This window comes from Hylobates moloch, unplaced genomic scaffold, assembly GCF_009828535.3.
Source record: "Hylobates moloch isolate HMO894 unplaced genomic scaffold, HMol_V3 SCAFFOLD_2, whole genome shotgun sequence".
Lineage (NCBI taxonomy): Eukaryota > Metazoa > Chordata > Mammalia > Primates > Hylobatidae > Hylobates > Hylobates moloch.
The window spans coordinates 128,009,951-128,029,163 of record NW_026652277.1 but is presented as its reverse complement, the minus strand read 5'-3'; the positions used below and the strand labels follow the sequence as shown (position 1 = coordinate 128,029,163).

The 19,213-nt window shown below is 37.8% G+C and overlaps 1 protein-coding gene across 1 annotated transcript in view; it reads right to left on the bottom strand.

Moving 5' to 3' along the window:
• Positions 1 to 5,344: 5,344 nt before the first annotated feature.
• Positions 5,345 to 19,213, bottom strand: part of CDC40 (cell division cycle 40) — a 53,581-nt gene continuing 39,712 nt past the window's right edge. The window contains exons 11-15 of the mRNA XM_032156529.3: positions 18,452 to 18,567; positions 18,062 to 18,195; positions 11,384 to 11,460; positions 8,592 to 8,736; positions 5,345 to 7,612 (exon numbers count right to left, since the gene is read on the bottom strand). Coding sequence (XP_032012420.1) covers positions 7,435 to 7,612; positions 8,592 to 8,736; positions 11,384 to 11,460; positions 18,062 to 18,195; positions 18,452 to 18,567 — 650 coding nt within the window. The 3' untranslated portion in view covers positions 5,345 to 7,434. The remainder of the gene's footprint in view (positions 7,613 to 8,591; positions 8,737 to 11,383; positions 11,461 to 18,061; positions 18,196 to 18,451; positions 18,568 to 19,213) is intronic.

Below are 19,213 nucleotides of genomic sequence, written 5' to 3'. Positions count from 1 at the left end.
CCTAAAGCACAAGATAAGACCTGGTACTGGGGAGAAAGGATTGGGACTAAGGACACCTACAGCAAAGAGGGAGAGGGCTGCAACCTCAATGAAAAATGGACCTAAAAATTCTACATCCACCAGCACAAGGACACTTATCTCTGCTTATGGCTCTGAGTACAAAGAAAAGTTTTCATGAGAAATTGAAACCTCAGGCCTGTGCAAGGAGTCGAATAGTTGAATTTATCCTAATCACATGATGAAGAAAACCATAAGCTGAGAAATTAAGATAAAACTGGTTCTACCTAAAACTATAAAAACCCTATAAGAAAACCTAGGAAATATCATTCAGGACATAGGCACAGGCAAAGATTTCATGACGAAGACGCCAAAAGCAATTGCAATAAAAGCAAAAATTGACAAATGGGATCCAATTAAACTAAAGAGTTCTGCGCAGCAAAAGAAACTATCATCAGAGTGAACAGACAACCTACAGAAAGGGAGAAATTTTTGCAATCTATGCATCTGACAAAGGTATAATATCCAGCATCTATAAGGAACTTAAACAAATTTACAAGAAAAAAAACATTAAAAAGTGGGCAAAGTACATGAACAGACACTTCTCAAAAGAAGACATACATGTGGCCAACAAACATGAAAAAAAGCTCAACATCACTGATGATTAGAGAAATGCAAATCAAAACCACAATGAGATACCACCTCACACCAGTCGGAATGACTATTATTAATAGGTCAAAAAACAACAGATGCTGGCACGGAGAAAAAGCAACACTTTTACACTGTTGGTGAGAGTGTAAATTAGTTCAACCACGTGGAAGACAGTGTGGCAATTCCTAAAAGACCTAGAGGCAGAAATACCATTCAACTTAGCAATCCCATTACTGGGTATATACCCAAAGAAATATAAATCATTCTATTATAAAGACACATGCACATGTGTGTTCACTGCAGCACTATTCACAACAGCAGACATGGAATCAAGCTAAATGCCCATCAATGATAAACTGGATAAAGAAAATGTGGTACATATACACCATGAAATACTATGCAGCCATAAAAAGGAATGAGATCATGTCCTTTGCAGGGACATGGATGGAGTTGGAGGCCATTATCCTTGGCAAACTAACACAGGAACAGAAAACCAAACACCGTATGTTCTCACTTCTAAGTGGGAGCTAAATGATGATAATATATGGACACATAGGGGAACAACACACACCGGGGCCTGTTGGAGGGTGGGGGATGGGAGGAGGGAGAGGATCAGGAAGAATAATGGATGCTGGGCTTAACACCTGGGTAACAGGATGATCTTTGCAGCAAACCACCATGGCACACATTTACCCATGTAACAAACCTGAACATCCAGCACATGTACCCTTGAACTTAAAATAAAAGTTGAAAATTAAAAAAAACAGGTTCTAGGGATGATACCTCAGGGCTATATGGCAGAAGCAGATGCAAAACCACTCTAAAAGGACTTTTCACCAAGCCAGGCTACAAAAGATTTCCTTAGAAAAACAAAACCCAGAATAAAATATTAGAACTGACAAGGAAATAAACAGTCCCCCACGAGGTAGAGTTAGCACACACAATAAACCACGTGGTTTTCAGCCCAAGAACTTGACATAACAGAATAACAATCTTAAAGAAAGTATAATATACATGATTTATCATGATTAAAGGCATAAAGGACTATATAGGAGCCATAAGAAAATACGACACTGTGAAAAAGAACAGGTAAATATAAAAAAGTACAAATACACCTTCCAGAAAAGAAAAACAGCCATGGAAATAAGAAGTTTAATGGAACAACAGCACACTGGACACAGCTAAAGAGACTTAAAATGAACTGGAGGCTGGGCGCGGTGGCTCACGCCTGTAATCCCAGCACTTTGGGAGGCCGAGGTTGGCAGATCACGAGGTCAGCAGATCGAGACCATCCTGGCTAATACAGTGAAACCCCGTTTCTACTAAAAATACAAAAAATTAGCCAGGCAAGGTGGCGGGCGCCTGTAGTCCCAGCTACTCGGGAGGCTGAGGCAGGAGAATGGCATGAACCCGGGAGGCAGAGCTTGCGGTGAGCCAATATCGAGCCACTGCACTCCAGCCTGGGGGTGACAGAGCGAGTCTCTGTCGCAAAAAAAAAAAAGAACTGGAAGACAGGCCTGAGGAAATTACCCAAAATGTAGCAGAGAAAAATATGAGCATTTGTATTTTTTATATGAGATATTTTACGATCAGCTTGAACCTTACAATGTTTTTCAGAAGATGAGGCAGTATACTGAATATCTGAGCCACTCTTATGTAAAATGTGGTACTATAACTGTACTGTGCAATATGGTAGCCTCTAGATGCATGTTGCTACTGAGCACTTAAAACTGCAGTTAACTGAGAACTAAATTTTAAATTACATTTACTTTTAATTTAAATTAAAAATATTATACAGTCACATACCACATAATAACCTTTTGCTCAGTGACAGACCACCATATGATGGTGGTCCCCTGAGATTATAATGGAACTATACAATGGAGTAGGCTATACCACCTAGGTTTGGTACATACGTTAACTCTATGATGTTTGGACAACAATGACATCGCCTAATGACACATTTCTTAAAACCTGTCCCCATCGTTAAGCAACACGTGACTGCACTTGATTTAGTTATTGGAAAACTTTTAAGTATGTTTGAAACAATTTGGGCATGTAAATCTACTTTGTATGAAAGATAAAATACTTTGATGAAAATGTAGTGTCTGAATTGAGATGTGCTGTAAGTGTAAAATATATACCAGATTTCAGACTCCATATGAAAAAAGTAAAATATTAATTTTTAAAATAATTGAGTACATCTTGAGATAAAATTTTGGATATGTTAAAATATATTATTAAGTCCCTTTTAAACCTATTAGAAAATTTAAAATCACATATATGACTGACATATATCTATTGGACAGAAGGGTATTAGAACAAATAAAAAATGGCGATCTGAGTTGCTCCCCTAGATCTAAAACGCTGGAGGCTGGAGAGTGGGGAATGAAAGAAACTCATTTGAAGACAGCTATTGCAGATATAAGAAGCTGTAGAATCAAGAGTTTCACTTTCACTTACTATCACTAAAAATAAAGTCATTCTAACGGCGCTGGCTGCAAGTCTGTGACTTAAGTTTCAGATAAAATTGCAATTAGGTTGAGAAAGTTGTTTCCACAATTATTAAAGTGACTATGAATATGGAACATGTACACATATACTATGTGCATACATTATACACACATATACATGCACATACACATGTGTACAGTGCGTATTTTTGACCAGCTAAATTTCTCTTTGACTTTACATGTCCCACATAGTCTAGTGTCCCAAATGCCCAAGATAAATTTGGGACTCTACCTCAGTGGTTCTCATTTGGGGATCTTGTTAAAAGTGCTGACTTTGATTTGAAGGTCTGAGTTGGGAACAAAAATTCTACATTAAAATAAAGCTGGCCGGGTGTGGTGGCTCACGCCTGTAATCCCAGCACTTTGGGAGGCTGAGGCAGGCCGATCACCTGAGGTCAGGAGTTCGAGACCAGCCTGACCAACATGGAGAAACCCCATCTCTACTAAAAATACAAAATTAGCTGGGCTGTGGTGGCGCATGCCTGTAATCCCAGCTACTCGGGAGGCTGAGGCAGGTGAATCGCTTGAACCCGGGAGGCAGAGGTTGTGGTGATCCGAGATCGCACCATTGCACTCCAGCCTGGGCAACAAGAGTGAAACTCTGTCTCAAAAAAAAAAAAAAAAAAAAAAGCTTTCTAGTGATTAGATATATATTTGTGTGTCTACATATATATATATTTTTAATTTGAATCTTCAGTTAGTTCATTCATTTTACTCAGTGATCAAAGAAACATTTCATAACATGAATTTTGAGCCCAGTGCTGCAATAGACACTTTCTTCCCACTGGATCTTCTCTTCTTTTCAGGACCTTCGTACTTGCCTTGTTTTTACTGTATTTCATCAATTATCTTATGATGCACTAAGAAAGAATTGAATGCTGCCCATTAAACTATGACATTCATTTATTTTAACTATAGCTCTATTCAAAAATGTCAAAATGTGAAAAATATGCATCTGTGATGATACACGGAATCAGTTTCCCCAGGTCTCACTGTGAGACCCACATTTAATACTGCTGATGGATACTGGGACCTGGATGCCACTTTATACCCCTTCCCATACCTGAATTCATGATGGCTCTCCCAAATAATTCCTACTTTCTTTTTTTTTTTTTTGAGACGGAGTCTCGCTCTGTCGCCCAGGCTGGAGTGCAGTGGCGCAATCTCAGCTCACTGCAAGCTCCGCCTCCCGGGTTCATGCCATTCTCCTGCCTCAGCCTCTCCGAGTAGCTGGGACTACAGGTGCCCGCCACCACGCCCGGCTAATTTTTTTTGTATTTTTAGTAGAGATGGGGTTTCACTGTGGTCTCGATCTCCTGACCTCGTGATCCACCCGCCTCAGCCTCCCAAAGTGCTGGGATTACAAGCGTGAGCCACCGGGCCCGGCCAATAATTCCTACTTTCTTCTGAATTCTACATCTCAGTAAGCAACGCAACCCCTAGGTAATTCAGATGCAGACAGTTCTCAGTCCATACCCTGAGAAACAATGTTCTCCAAGGAAAGTCTCTATAATTGTTCCCAGTGTTGTGATATTTATGGTTACCATCTAAGGGTTTGCTATTTCAAAGTCAATGTTTTCTTACAGGTATTTTATAAATATGCCAAGGATACCAGGCAGCCCCACAATGTAGCCTCAAGAACTACTTAGAAATGTGGCTGTGTAACACTACTCCCTGTTTTTTAATCTCAAAATTTGTTCCTTGTTTAGGACAAAATATTTCCAGCTTGTGACTCAATATTTAAATATTCATTCTAGTAAATCTTTCACTAAAGCATCACTTTTATCCTAACTTTTAGAAAGGAAATCTGTCCTGGATATGACAAAAAGGCTGCAATAAGGAAAAGGAGCCAGATGGTAACCACCTAAGTCCAGTAACAATGTGATCTTGAAACTTTTTATGCTGAAATATAACCCCACTCATTTATGTACTCTAAAATGTTGTGTAATCACGACTTAGTGCCACCACTAAATGAATAAATATGGAATGTGTTAATGTGCTCTGAGGGTACTGCCGTGTATTTCATTATATAATTATAAACCCATTGATATACCTGAATAAACCACATCCACCTCTAAAGCATTATTTCTCTCCGTATGACCCATTTAAAACTGCAAATGGCTTAATCTAGTGTCTCAATACACTTAAGACTTAAAAGGAGACTAAAGATGAACAAGATGAACATTTTGATAGCACTTTCTACAAAAAATGCTTTATTTAAAAATACGATCTTTTTAAAAAGGAGACAACTTTTATATACACTTACTTTAGAAACAGTCAAAAACACAACAGAATCAATCCAGATTTAGAAATGATGATTTGTAACATACAACATTGGTATGCTGAACAAGACAGTTTAAATGTATGATTCTTTTTGTCCCTTCACATTTCAATAATTCACATTTGTTAAAACTAGTGGTTGGGACTAAAGAAAAGGTCGTATCTGAATCCCTTTCAGAAATCTGTCACCCTTCTGGGCAGTTACAGAAATGGCAGTAGCTAGGCAGTGTTTGTATTTCTTTGGGTGCCTCTGTGTCAAAAAATATATCTCCGCTTTTATTCTTTTTCTATGAAATTTATTTTTATGTGGCTATAGGGCCTGGTCGTATGTCCCACGCCTTTTAAAATCTAAATTTCTAAAAAATGGACACTCCGTAAGGGCAAAGAGCATACACTGCTATGACCTCACTGGACTCAGAGCTTAATGCTCTTAGGTTATCAGCAAGAGACATGATTTTGATCTTCCAGTTAGCACTCCAAGCAGCTATCAACCAATCTTTTTCAGCACAGTAGTGAAATACTTCAAACCATATTCAAACATCTAATATAGATTTATAATAAAACAGGAAAAATGGCTTGCCAAATTAAAGTGCTATGAGCTACTACATTCAAGAGGTTATCTTGATTTTATTTTATTTTTTGAGGTGGAGTCTCACTCTGTCGCCCAGGCTGGAGTGCAGTGGCATGATCTCAGCTCACTGCAACCTCCACTCCTGGGTTCAAGCAATTCTCTCTGCCTCAGCCTTCTGAGTAGCTGGAATTACAGAGGCCAGCCACCACTCCCAGCTAATTTTCATATTTTTAGTAGCGATGCGGTTTCACTATGTTGGCCAGGCTGGTCTTGAACTCCTGACCTCAGGTGATTCACCTGCCTCAGCCCCCCAAAGTGCTGGGATTACAGGCATGTGCCACTGCGTCTGGCCTATCTTGATTTTATAATCTGATGTTTTACCATGGCCACTGCTTCTCAAACTGGGGAACCCTAGTCATCTTCCAGGAGTGTCATTTTTTTTTTTTCAGACATAGAGGTTTAAAACTTTTTTAATCTTAAGAAGTCTTGTTGTATATATTCACAGGTAAAATAGAATAATTTTAAAGATAAAACATACGACTTCAAAGAAATTACAAGTTGACATCTTGGACTCTACCTCTCGTACTTTATCTCCTATGAGGAGGATTTCAGTAATTACAGCTGCGAAGCAATGACCTAGGAGATCCTGATTTCTCAAAGTGTAGCCAGCTCTTTACTGACAGTGAATGTAAATACAATTCGAAGTCCTGGTGCATCCTCCTGAGTTCCATCTTCAGATATAATGTAATTCTCTGATTAAATATATGTAGTCCTGTCTATACTGATCAGGAATTAAGTCAACAAAAGAACTCTGGACTGATTTTTATTTTTCATTGTTTATAATTAGAGGAATGCTGCAGTTAAAGATTACTGCTTTACAACTAAAAATATACAACATATGTCATCAAAGGGAGTGGAACTCATGAAGCCAAAAGATTAAAACTTGACCCAGTGAAAATGACAGGGAGAGTAACTGTGGGTGATTTTATCCTTCTTCCAAATTTACATTAAAATATATTATCCCTATTCTTTACTGCCCTTTTGGTTGAAGAGGTAAATACATGCATTTTTCTGAATAATTAATTATAACACCTCCTTTAGAATCCCAAATCCACTAGGGATTCTTTCTTGACCCCAAAGAGATGCTTTCAGTATGTCATGAGTATAAACTCAAACTGCTTACCAAGTATAACTAATTGTCAAATAGAAAGTCAATAGCCACTTTCTGTATAAACAACATTTATAAAAAACAAAATGAAGTTGCAAATGAAATTATGTCAAATTTACAGTTTCTTTTTTTAAACAAAGGGTCAATGTCATCAACATTATCTGTAAATCAAATTATCATGATACATTTAATAATTAAATATAAATATGACAATGGATCAAAAATGATCCCAGCTAGTTTAAGGATTAATCTCATTAATCCCACAATTTAATGAGACCATCCCAACCACATGTTATGACCTTAGAAGTTTCATGAGGATGCCACACTGCACCTATACACACTTTATCATGAGCTTTAAATCGACTGTAGAGTTTTGTGGTCTTCCAGTCCCAAATGTTTAATTTTCCATTTCCATCTCCTGAAATCACATAACTATAATGGGAAGAAAGATAAATTCAAATTATTAAAATACCTTAAATTGGTAAGGTGAATGAGGAATAGGGACTTTACCTTTTCACGTTAACATTAAAAAAAAAATCTAATGCAAATATACAATACTTAGAATAAGATGGTAGAACATGAAGCAGTCTGTAATTTGAAATTCTATTAAAAAAACCTCCCAACCAATCTAAGAGTAGAAAATTATTTTTAACTGTGAAGACTGGGAGTCCCAGGAGCCACAATGAATGAGGTTACACAATCAGTCTCTAGACAGCCAGAAACAGAGACTGGAGAACCAATTCCACATATAGCTAGGGAACACCTTTAGATCTATTCTATCACAGTAGGCTCTACCACTTTCATAATTACTTTTTGGCTTTAATATCTTTTGAATACATCTAAGACTGAATCAGAGGTAGGCCCAATTACTAGGCTAAACAAACAAAGTTACTGGGATTTCTAAATTACTTCTGCCTATACATTTTAACTAAGGACCGTGCTGTAGGCTTCACAAATCCAGTGTGACCTAGAAATATTCAAAAGCTGGATTTGAGGTTTCAGCACAGACAAGCTGTAGTGAAGCTGTAACTGCAACACTGTAATACACAATTAATTCTTCTGGTGTTCATTCAATCATAGCAATACAGTGACTATAGCACTTCTAGTCTTGCTTAGAAAAGCAGAGAGAAAATAAGGCATTGGTTATATAGACAGGGATTTATTAGGTGGCTAAAGGGCATAAGCCTAAGTAATAGAAGGGAATATACTGAAGCAAGAACCTAAAAAAAGCAAAATGTAATTTTCCTAATTTGTTCTTGCCTTTATACCCAGCATTTTGACAATTTTGACAGATTATCGAGTTCTCATAAAAACATATTATGTGAGAGTGATGTGTAAAGTGTTATTTGTACAACAACAGTTTATATCATCATATTTGAACACGAAAATGGATTAGAAGATTTAAACTTACCTCATGTCTGGTGAAAAGTCCACCTGACAAGCATAACCTGCTACCATATGGCCCTTAAAAATTTTTTTCTTATTTAATCTAAATCTGTTCTGTGCTCCAAAAATTAAGATTTGGTTGTCCATTGATTGGCATGCTAGCCATTTTCCTGTAAATTCAATAAATGAGGTATTTTAGAGGAAGACTAAAACATTTTTAAAAATTTTTTATTTTAAATATGTTCACTGTGATTAATGTAACTTTTGCTCCCAAATACTTTATAATACTAAAAAATAAATTTACTATACCACCTGTAAAATGTTACAAATATGTCACTGGCAAGAGGTATTAATATAAAAACTAATGGCTTTTGCGTATATAATCCTATATCATTGAGCACTCTCATATGAAAGCTTTTTTTAAAAAAATAAGGAAATATAGAAATTGCAAGCTTAATGTTAAAGAAATAAGCTAAAAGTTATGAAATGAAATCAATTTATAGTAAGTATAGACAACAGAACTATGGGAAATAGGAGAAAGAGACTTATCTGTGGTAATTACGGAATAAAGAAAGATTAAGTGGTGAGAAAGCCTAGGGTTATTAAATAAAACTATACAAAAAAAGATATAATTTTAAAAATTATAGTAACTTTTTAAAAGGCTACAGTGCTTTTCTCTACTTAGGATTCATCAAAGCCCCTAGAGCCTAAATTGCAGCGTCTATAGTCATGCACCACTTAACAATGTTTTGGTCAATGACGGACCGCACATATGACAGTGGTCCCATAAGATTGTAGTGCCAAATTTTTACTGTACCTTTTCTATGTTTAGATACATTTAGATACACAAATGCTTACCACTGACTACATTATTCAGGACAGCAACATGCCATACAGGGGTAGAGCCCAGGAGCAACAGGCTATACCATACAGCCGAGGGTAAGTAGACTAAACCATCTAGGTTTGTGTAAGTACTCTGTATGATGTTCACAAAATGACAAAATCACCTAACACTGCATTTCTCAGAAGTACCCTTGTTGTTAGGAATGCATGACTATACTTGCATCCTATATATAGTCATCCCTTGGTATCTGTTGGGAATTGGTTCCAGGATCTGCACCCCTACCCAATACCAAAATCCACAGATGCTCAAGTCCCTTATATAAAATGGCATAGTATCTGCACATAACCTACATATCTCCTGTATACATTAAATCACCTCTCGATTACTTATAATGCCTAATACAACGTAAATGCTTTGTACCTAGTTGTTATGCTGTGTTGTTTTTAATTGTTGTATTGTTATTTTTTATTGTTTATTTTGTTGAATATTCTGGATTCGTGCTGGTTGAATCCCAGGATGTGGTGCTCATGGATACGAAGGGCCAACTGTACATGTAAACATTACTTACTAAGGAAACAGACTTAAATAATGCCTGAGTGGGTAAATGGCCTTGTTCAAGATGGGCACAAAATCTGTAATAGGTGGTTTAAAAATACGCTACATGAAATATAGATGCACAGTGACGAAGTATATAATCTAGCAATGATCAAAAAAGGGTTCAGTTAGGTTGCTCTTCTTATAAAAATGATAGAGCATTTAACAGCTATTACCATTTGCTTGTGTCAGAGGCCCTGATGGAACAGCAAATTCTTCCTTGCCCTACACTTGCAGTTAATTATGTGAATTGACAGTGGTTTCAATGACAAGGTCCCCCAAACATCAGAACTCCCACTTTAAGACTCTCATGTAGAGCTATAATTACATCAGTATATTGTCAGTATATCTGTAGCACAAATTATCTTGTACTTAAAAGACAATGGATTAAACAATATTAAATAGATTTATCTTCTTAATTTTTGCCTGAGAAAATCTTTTATAGTGAATTGCTAAAGTGTTCTCATTATGGAGAATCAGACCAAAACTTCCTATCCCCTGAAAGAGTTTACAATAAATCACTATTTTTTTTTTTTTAGAGAGAAAGGTCTTGCTCTGTTGCCCAGGCTGGAGTACAGTCGCACGATCATAGTCAATCTCCTGGCTCAACCAAACTGCCCGTCTCAGCCTCCCAAGTAGCTAGGGCTACAAACGTGCACCACCACGCCAGCTGATTTTTAAAATTTTATTTTGTAGAGATGAGGTCTCTCTATGTTGCCCAGGCTAGTCTTGAACTCTTGGGTTCAAGTGATTCTTCTGCCTTGGCCAAATCATTATTCAATGATTTACTGAACGTGATTCTGTTTGGAAGGAGAATTAGAAAAGAAAACTCTGGCCGGGCATAGTGGATTAGGTCTGTAATCCCAGCACCTTGGGAGGCTGAGGAGGGAAGATCACTCGAGCCTAGGAGTTTGAGACTAGCCTGGGCAACAAAGGGAGACCCTGTCTCGAAAAAAAAAGGAGAGGAGAGGAGAGGAGAGGGGAAGGGAGGGGAGGGGAGGAGAAAAGAGAAAAGAGAAGAAAAGAGAAAAGAAAAAGAGTAAAAAGAGAAAAGAAAAAAGAGGGGAGGGGAGACGAGAGGAGGGGAAAGAAAAAAGAAAAGAAAACTGATTGTTAAATAGAAATCTGACGTTCAATCAATGTCAGCTGTAAATCATTGTTTCTTTTGTTTTTATTTAAAAAGAGACACAGAAAAGTAGGTGAGGTGACTTACATATGAAAACCAGTAATTCTTTCTAATATTTTAAAGATTACCTTATACAAGTAATGGCACGGTGACAAACTTCCTCAAGAAGGAAGGGGCCAAAGTTCTTTTGAATAAAGAAATCACACCGTATCTTAGAAGCTCATTTAAAAACACAATCTATATACTAACTCACCATTTGGAGACAAAGTCACTGCAGGCATTGAGTGCATACTGGGTTCTGCTATGTACTTGAAATCCACAGGGATATCCCTAAAAAATTTAAATAGCATATCAGAATAAGCAACTTTTAAAAAGTACCTTCAGAATTATCTCTGGAACAAAGGAATAATATGCAAATAAAAGCAAACTCTTGATATTATATATTTAATAAATCTTTCATGAAACTTTCTGGAAGAAGAAAAATCACAAGATGACATTGTACTGCTTATGGTAAATCTTGTACTTCATAAATCACTTTCCATGATCATTATAATAGTGGCAATGATTTTGTTTTCTATTTAAACTTTGGCCTTTATGTTAAAAAATTTGTTACTAGAAGTTCTTTAATAATGTACCATGGTGATGGGTACACTACAATCTCAGAATTCACCACTATATAATTCATCCATGTAACCAAAACCCACTTTTACTCCAAAAGCTGTTGAAATAAAAACAAAAATTAAATAAAAAATGTACCATGGTAGGGCGAAGCAAGATGTCTGAGGCAAGCCTATGGGGAAGTGTTACTTTACTGGCTAGCCTACCTTGAGTGGGTGACAGTGTTAAAGAGCCTGCAGCAATGCAGATGGATGGCAGGCAAACCTGTGGGGATCTGTGAGCTGGTCTAGCCCATCCAGAAATGATGATAAATGAGGATAAATAAATGCCTGGCACCTGGACTATTTTCAGTTTCCATGTAAAGCATTTCAAATGTGTTTGGTGAAGGAGAAAAACCACACACACAAAAAAGCAAAACTCATGTGAGTGATAAAAGAATGAAAAAAAAAAAAAAGTAGCCACCCAAATTTAGAACCATCAAAAGTTCTAAATGCCTTTTCATTTTCAATATTCTCCATGCTAAAAATTCTTTTCTGAAAGGATTTTTGGTCTTGTTGCTTTTCATGAGATCAGAAATATTTTTTACAGAGTAATGTGTGGGAAATGTAATCTGATGAATAACACAGATTATACAGCAGCAATTTCAATTTCAAATCCTGTTTCAAGTTCCAATACTTTGATTAACTGGAAAATAATAATCATTTGCCTTAATATAAGGATTTTCTGTATTTATCCATCCATCCAGCAGAAGGAGGAAATGACTAGAAAAAACTTCTATCAGGGTCATGGTCAGAGGAAAACATTTTCAGGTATAACCTGGGGAATAACATCATTTGTCAGATCTCCAACCCTTTATACCTCTATGGTACCAATGAGAACTGACATTTAGAATGACCCAAAAGTATTAAAAAGAGCTGCAAATGAAAAAAGGCTTGTTTCTTCCCTCCTCGTATTGTTAGTGGTTAATAATTTTACAACATGAATTAAAACATGAGAATTTTCTAAATTAACCATAGTCCACGTTCATATTGATCAATGTGTTAACAAAAGTAAACAAAAATATTCAAATGGATACCTTATTTCAAGGAATCTTCATACTAGGAGCTGTGGAAGAAGAATTTGAACTACCCTGTGGACTTCATTATTTCTAGCAAAAATGCCTGCTAGGCATAGTTATATTTAATAAACACCACATGGCTGGGTGTAGTGGGTCACATCTGTAATCTCAGCACTTTGGGAGGCCAAGGTGGGTGGATCACCTGAGGTCAGGAGTTCGAGACCAGCCTGGCCAACATAGCAAAACCCCATCTCTACTAAAAATACAAAAATTAGCCCGGTGTGGTGGCACATGCCTGTAATCCCAGCTACTTGGGAGGCTGAGGCAGGAGAATTGCTTGAAGCCAGGAGGTGGAGGCTGCAATGAGCCGAGATCATGCCATTGTACTTGACACTCTAGCCTGGATGACAGAGTGAGACTCCATCACAAAAATAAATAAATAAATAAATAAACAAACACAGCACTATTTTCTAATTGAATACTGTAATTCAGTATAATAAGCTAGTAACTCATATCTTGCAAATAATTCCAGTTTAAAAATGAATTCACGAGAAAAACCTAATAAAATCTATGAACTTTTAAAGCTAAATGATAAACAGCAGTGTCAACTTCTATAAAATTTTATTTAAAAAATATTTTACCAAAATAAATGCCTTCTGGAAAAAATATGCCTATGACATTTCATGCATTTGGTCGATTAAAATACCACAAGTTGGCCAGGTGCAATGTAATCCCAGCTGTAATCTCAGCACTTTGGGAGGCTGAGGCAGGTGGATCACAAGGTCAAGAGATTGAGACCATCCTGGCCAACATGGTAAAACCCCGTCTGTACTAAAAATACAAAAATTAGCTGAGTGTGGTGGCGCATGCCTGTAGTCCCAGCTACTCAGGAGGCTAGGGCAGGAGAATCGCTTGAACCCAGGAAGTGGAGGTTGCAGTGAGCCAAAATTGTGCCACTGCACTCCAGCCTAAGTGATGGAGCGAGACTCTGTCTCAAAACAAAACAAAACAAAACAAAAAAACCCCACAAGTTGCTGAATATCTAATACAGCTTTTATTCTCCTTTAGAACATAAGAGTTAGTTTGTATAGTATTATTTAAGAAAGCCAAGTTTCCTTTGTTTTCTTTTATCATTATGGTACTCTAAGCAGGTACAAAGTATAAAAGTTTGGCAAACACCACTTGTCTGAAGGCCCCAGTGTTGCTAATTTTCCCACAGAGGAGGTCAGCTGTCACTTTGAGGAGGTCAGGGCCTCCCCTCCTCTCCTAAGCAAGTGGCCAGTAGTAATTGCTCTTTGGGATGATTTATGCAGTGAAGCAGTTCCGAGGATCCTGAGCTGGTTTTGCTTCCTACTTGTCTTTGTAGCAGGACAGACCCTCACATTTATTACTTTCTCACTAATCAAATCAAATACAAGTTATTAATTAATACCTTCTCTCCTTACCAGTCCCCTCATTCATCTAACTATCCATTCATATGATCAAGAATTCAAGCTTTGTGAGGCCAGGAGCTTGTGACCAGCCCAGCAAACAGAGTGAGACCTTATTTGTACAAAAAATTTAAAAATTAGCCAGGTGTGGTGGCATGCACCTGTAGTCCTAGTCACTCAGGAATCTAAGGCAGGAGGATCGCTTGAGCCCAGGAGTTCAAGGTTGCAGTGAGCAATGACTGCACCACTACATTCTAGTCTAGGCAACAGAGTGAGATCCTGTCTCTTAAAAAAAAAAAAACAAAAACAAGCTTTGGAATCAGTTTGATCAGAGTGTGAACTCTGGCCCTTTCGTGTCCTGTGTAACCTTGGGCAAATTACTTAAACTATCTTATTTCCTTATACATAAAATGGGAATAACAAATGTACCTATCTTATAAGATTGCTTTGCACACTAAATCAGATAGTTCATGTGAAATGCTTAGGATACTGACTGGCATATAGAAAGAGCTCAATCAGTGTAACATCATTGATAATTACACCAATAATGACTTTTTTACAGATTCAGCACATATTGTGTGCCAAGCACTATGCTGGGAACAGACAGTAAGCATGACTCACACTGTTCTTTCTCTCATGGTTAAGAACTTGTCAGGAAAGAGAACAAATAAACAAGTACTTGAAGTATGCTAAAAGCTGTGGAAAGCCAATGACAGTGTGGGATGATGGAGAGGAGGCATCTAATCTCATCTGTGGACTGGTCAGGAAGGCTCTCATAGTAAGGGTTAAACTGAAAACTGTTTTTTTGTTGTTGTTTGTTTTTTTTTTGTTTTTGAGACGGAGTCTCACTCTGTCGCCCAGGCTGGAGTGCAATGGCATGATCTCGGCTCACTGCAACCTCCACCTCCCAGGTTCAAGCGATTCTCCTGCCTCAGCCTCCCAAGTAGCTGGGATGACAGGCGCCCGCCACCATGCCCAGTTAATTTTTGTATTTTTAGTACAGACGGGGTTTTACCATGTTGGCCAGGCTGGCCTTGAACTCCTGACTTTGTGATCCACCCACCTCAGCCTCCCAAAGTGCTGGGATTACAGGTGTGAGCCACTGCACCCGGCTTTTAATTTTTAATTTTTTAATTTTTTTTTTTGGAGACAGAATCTGGCTCTGTCCCCCAGGCTGGAGTGCAGTGGCACCATCTCGGCTCACAGCAAGCTCCGCCTCCCGGGTTCACACCATTCTCCTGCCTCAGCCTCCCAAGTGGCTGGGACTACAGGCGCCCGCCACCATGCCCTGCTAATTTTTTTTGTATTTTTAGTAGAGACAGGGTTTCACTATGTTGGCCAGGATGGTCTCCAACTCCTGACCTTGTGATCCGCCCACCTCGGCCTCCCAAAGTGCTGGGATTACAGGTGTAAGCCACTGCGCCTGGCCAGTGGCTTTTTTATTAAGATGAGGTCTTGCTCTGTCACCCAAGCTAGAGTGCAGTGGCACAAGCATAGATCACGGCAGCCTTGACCTCCCAGACACAAGCAATCCTCTTGCCTCAGCCTCCCGAGTAGCTGGGACTACAGGCCTGTGCCACCACACTAGCTAATTTTTGTATTTCTTGTAGAGATGGGGTTTTACAATGTTGCCCAGGCTGGTCTCGAACTCCTGGGTTCAAGTGATCCACCCAACTCAGCCTCTGAAAGTGCTGGAATTACAGGCATGAGCCACTGCACCCAGCCAAGTTACAGTAAAATCTAAAGAATGTCATCGTTTGTAACAAAACAGTATCATGACTTTTTAGGAGTATTTCCTAAGATCTGAGAGGAAAAAAAAAAAAAAGAAACATACTAACATTACCTGTTAGTTTAATAAAAATTCTTTCCTGACCAATGTTTTACTTTAGAATACCCACATACACATGTCCTTAAGCCCTGTAATTGCTCAATTATTTAAATATTTACCAACTTCTTTTATACCACGCTATATTTAAAATTGAAAATATCTGAAGGTAAAAACATCAGAAAGTTTGAGTATGATCAAACTGTTGAAGTATGTAAAACAAAACAGAACACATATATGCATCCAAAGTTTGTGCAAGTGATCTAAGGTGGCTCATATAAAACTTGGGGTCCATATTAGATTCTCTGTAAAAAAAATTTCTGAATTAAGATCTTAGCTGTAAGGTACTCTCTAACATGGGCTATATATTAAGACTACTCTCTACTAATTGGGGATAATCTGAAGGGGTATAGTGGTGGTGATGGTGAGTGTTGGAGAAACTACAATTAAATTACATTAAATGCTCAGTCACCCAGATTGTCCTGACAATGGTTAGGGACCTGCTCAGGTCCCCAAAGGGACTTAAGTGTAAAGAGGAAACCACTGGCCATGGTTCAAGGCTTTCCACTTGTGAAAGCAGAAAAGCTTCTGGGGGATGGAAAGACACACTTTTCAGTCCTTGCTAGGAGGACTGAAACCCTGTCTCTACTATGAGCTGTGCTTCATAACTGACTGTAAAAACATGGTGGCTTCCATCCAATCATTCATTTTAACAAAAAGGTTAGTAAGCATTTTTTTTGCAACTAAATTATAGAACACATTATGATACGTAATGAAACTAGTATATTGCTTAACTTTAGAAAGATATTTTTTCCCTAGCAAAGTACAATTAACCAATATAATATGACTATATTCTATAAGTAAAACATTTGTACCAGAGTGATGATATGGGGTGATATGGTTTGGTCTGTGTCCCATCCCAAATCTTATCTTGAATTGCACTCCCATAATTCCCATGTATTGTGGGAGGGACCCTGTGGGAGATAACTGAATCATGGGGACGGTTTCTCCCATGCTGTTCTTGCGTGATAGTGAGTAAGTCACACGAGATCTGATGGTTTTATAAAGCGAAACCCCTTTTGCTTGGCTCTCATTCTCTCTCTTGCTGCCGCCATGTAAGAAGTGCCTTTCTGGCTGGGCGCAGTGGCTCACACCTGTTTGGGAGGCCAAGATGGGCGGATCATAAGGTCAGGAGATCGAGACCATCCTGGCTAACACAGTGAAACCCCGTCTCTACTAAAAATATAAAAATACAAAAAGTAGCCGGGTGTGGTGGCAGGCGCCTGTAGTCCCAGCTACTTGGGAGCCTGAGGCAGGACAATGGCGTGAACCCGGGAGGTGGAGCTTGCAGTGAGCTGAGATTGCACCACTGCAGCCTGGGTGGCAGAGCAAGAATCTGTCTCAAAAAAAAAAAAAAAAAACAGAAGTGCCTTTCTCCATCATCAATGATTGTGGGGCCTCCGTAGCCATGTGGAACTTAAGTTCATTAAACCTTTCTTTTGTAAATTGCCCAGTCTTGGGTATGTCTTTATCAGTAGTGTGAAAACAGACTAATACATGGGGCATTTTCAGTATTGAAAAATCATAAAAAGTAGACATTTAAAAAATTAAGATATACACCACTATTTTCTTTGGGTGGTTCTAGGGCCATGATCTTATGCTCAATCCCCCTACTGCTTGCCAGTTATTTTACAGAGATGAATAAGGTACCTAATAAAGAAGGTAAGACAGCAAAATACAAATCTGTCATCACTATAAGAAAAACAACTCAAGATACACATCCTTTGGAAAGACTATCCAAAGATTATAAATGGTAGCATGTTTGGATTTTAATCTGCATATTGTCAGTACTTAAATAGTTAAAACAGTTTGATTGGCAAGCCAGGATCACAGTTGCAAAAAATATTCAAATGGTTGCATATTATCAGGCTTCATCTTTGTCTATATAATTTTTAACTGCTTGCTTTATGTAAATCAGATTTTCTACTGATGGAAACTCACCATTCCCAAACTCTTAGGCTTTTATCATCAGATGTGCTCACAAATCTCCTATTCTCATCCACAAAAACAATGGTGTTGACAGCTCCCAAATGCCGATCATATTCCTGCACAATTTCTCCACTTCGAATGTCCCACTGTATATCAGGCAAGAAAAAAGGTAAAGACAGAAGTAGAGCGGATTTATGAAAGACCATAATTCTGGAAAGTGGAGAAGGAGAAGATCTTCAACATGACGTTTTTATAAGTGTACATTTTTCTACAAAGAATGGTGCATTAGCCATCCCTAAAAGTAGCAAACATTAAATGAGTAATATTAGCTTATTAACTTATTCCATCCCCTTATACAACATAACGTTTAGGAGTCTTAACAAAATACTGTGAAAGACTTACTTGCACAATCTTCTTATCAGACATCCCAGCCACAAAGAGATTTTGCTTATCTTCATCAGGATTGAATTTGACACAATAAGGTACTTTTCGGTTTGTAAATCTTGATATACACTGTCCTAAAACCAAAGACTCAAATTAAATAGGTAAAATAAATTTGACCACTTAAAGATGACTGTGAGATTAAGATCTGGAGGTCACCTGCTTAATACATTTTGAGGAAGGGCTGCCTGCTTGCTCTTTACTGTAAACTACATTTGTTCTTTTTCACAGATTTTTAATGATTAAAAATAATTTTTTCAAAAGTAAATCTGTACTACCAATTGTAGAATAAATAAATTATAACTTCATTCATATAATGGAATAGTGCAAGCAATAAAAAAGAACAAACTACTGGTACAAGCCATGAGGGAATCTCAGACATTATGCTGGAGCTAGAAACAAAAGAGAAAAAATGGTATGATTTCATTTATAAGTCGTTTAAGAAGAGGAAAAATGAATCTGTGATGACAGAAGTGGTTACTATGGTTACTGGGAGTGGGCACAGACTGGAAAAGGGCATAAGAAACCTTTACTGAGTGCTGGAAATGTTCTATATCTTGATCTTTGTGGTAGACAACTGCATAGATATGTTTACCAAAAAAAAAAAAAAAAAAATCACTGAATATTTAGGCACTTCATACATTTTAATGTATATTTTATCTTGATTTTTAAAAGAACCTGCAAAATTGTAGTCTCTCAGCCTTGGCTACACAGTACAATCAT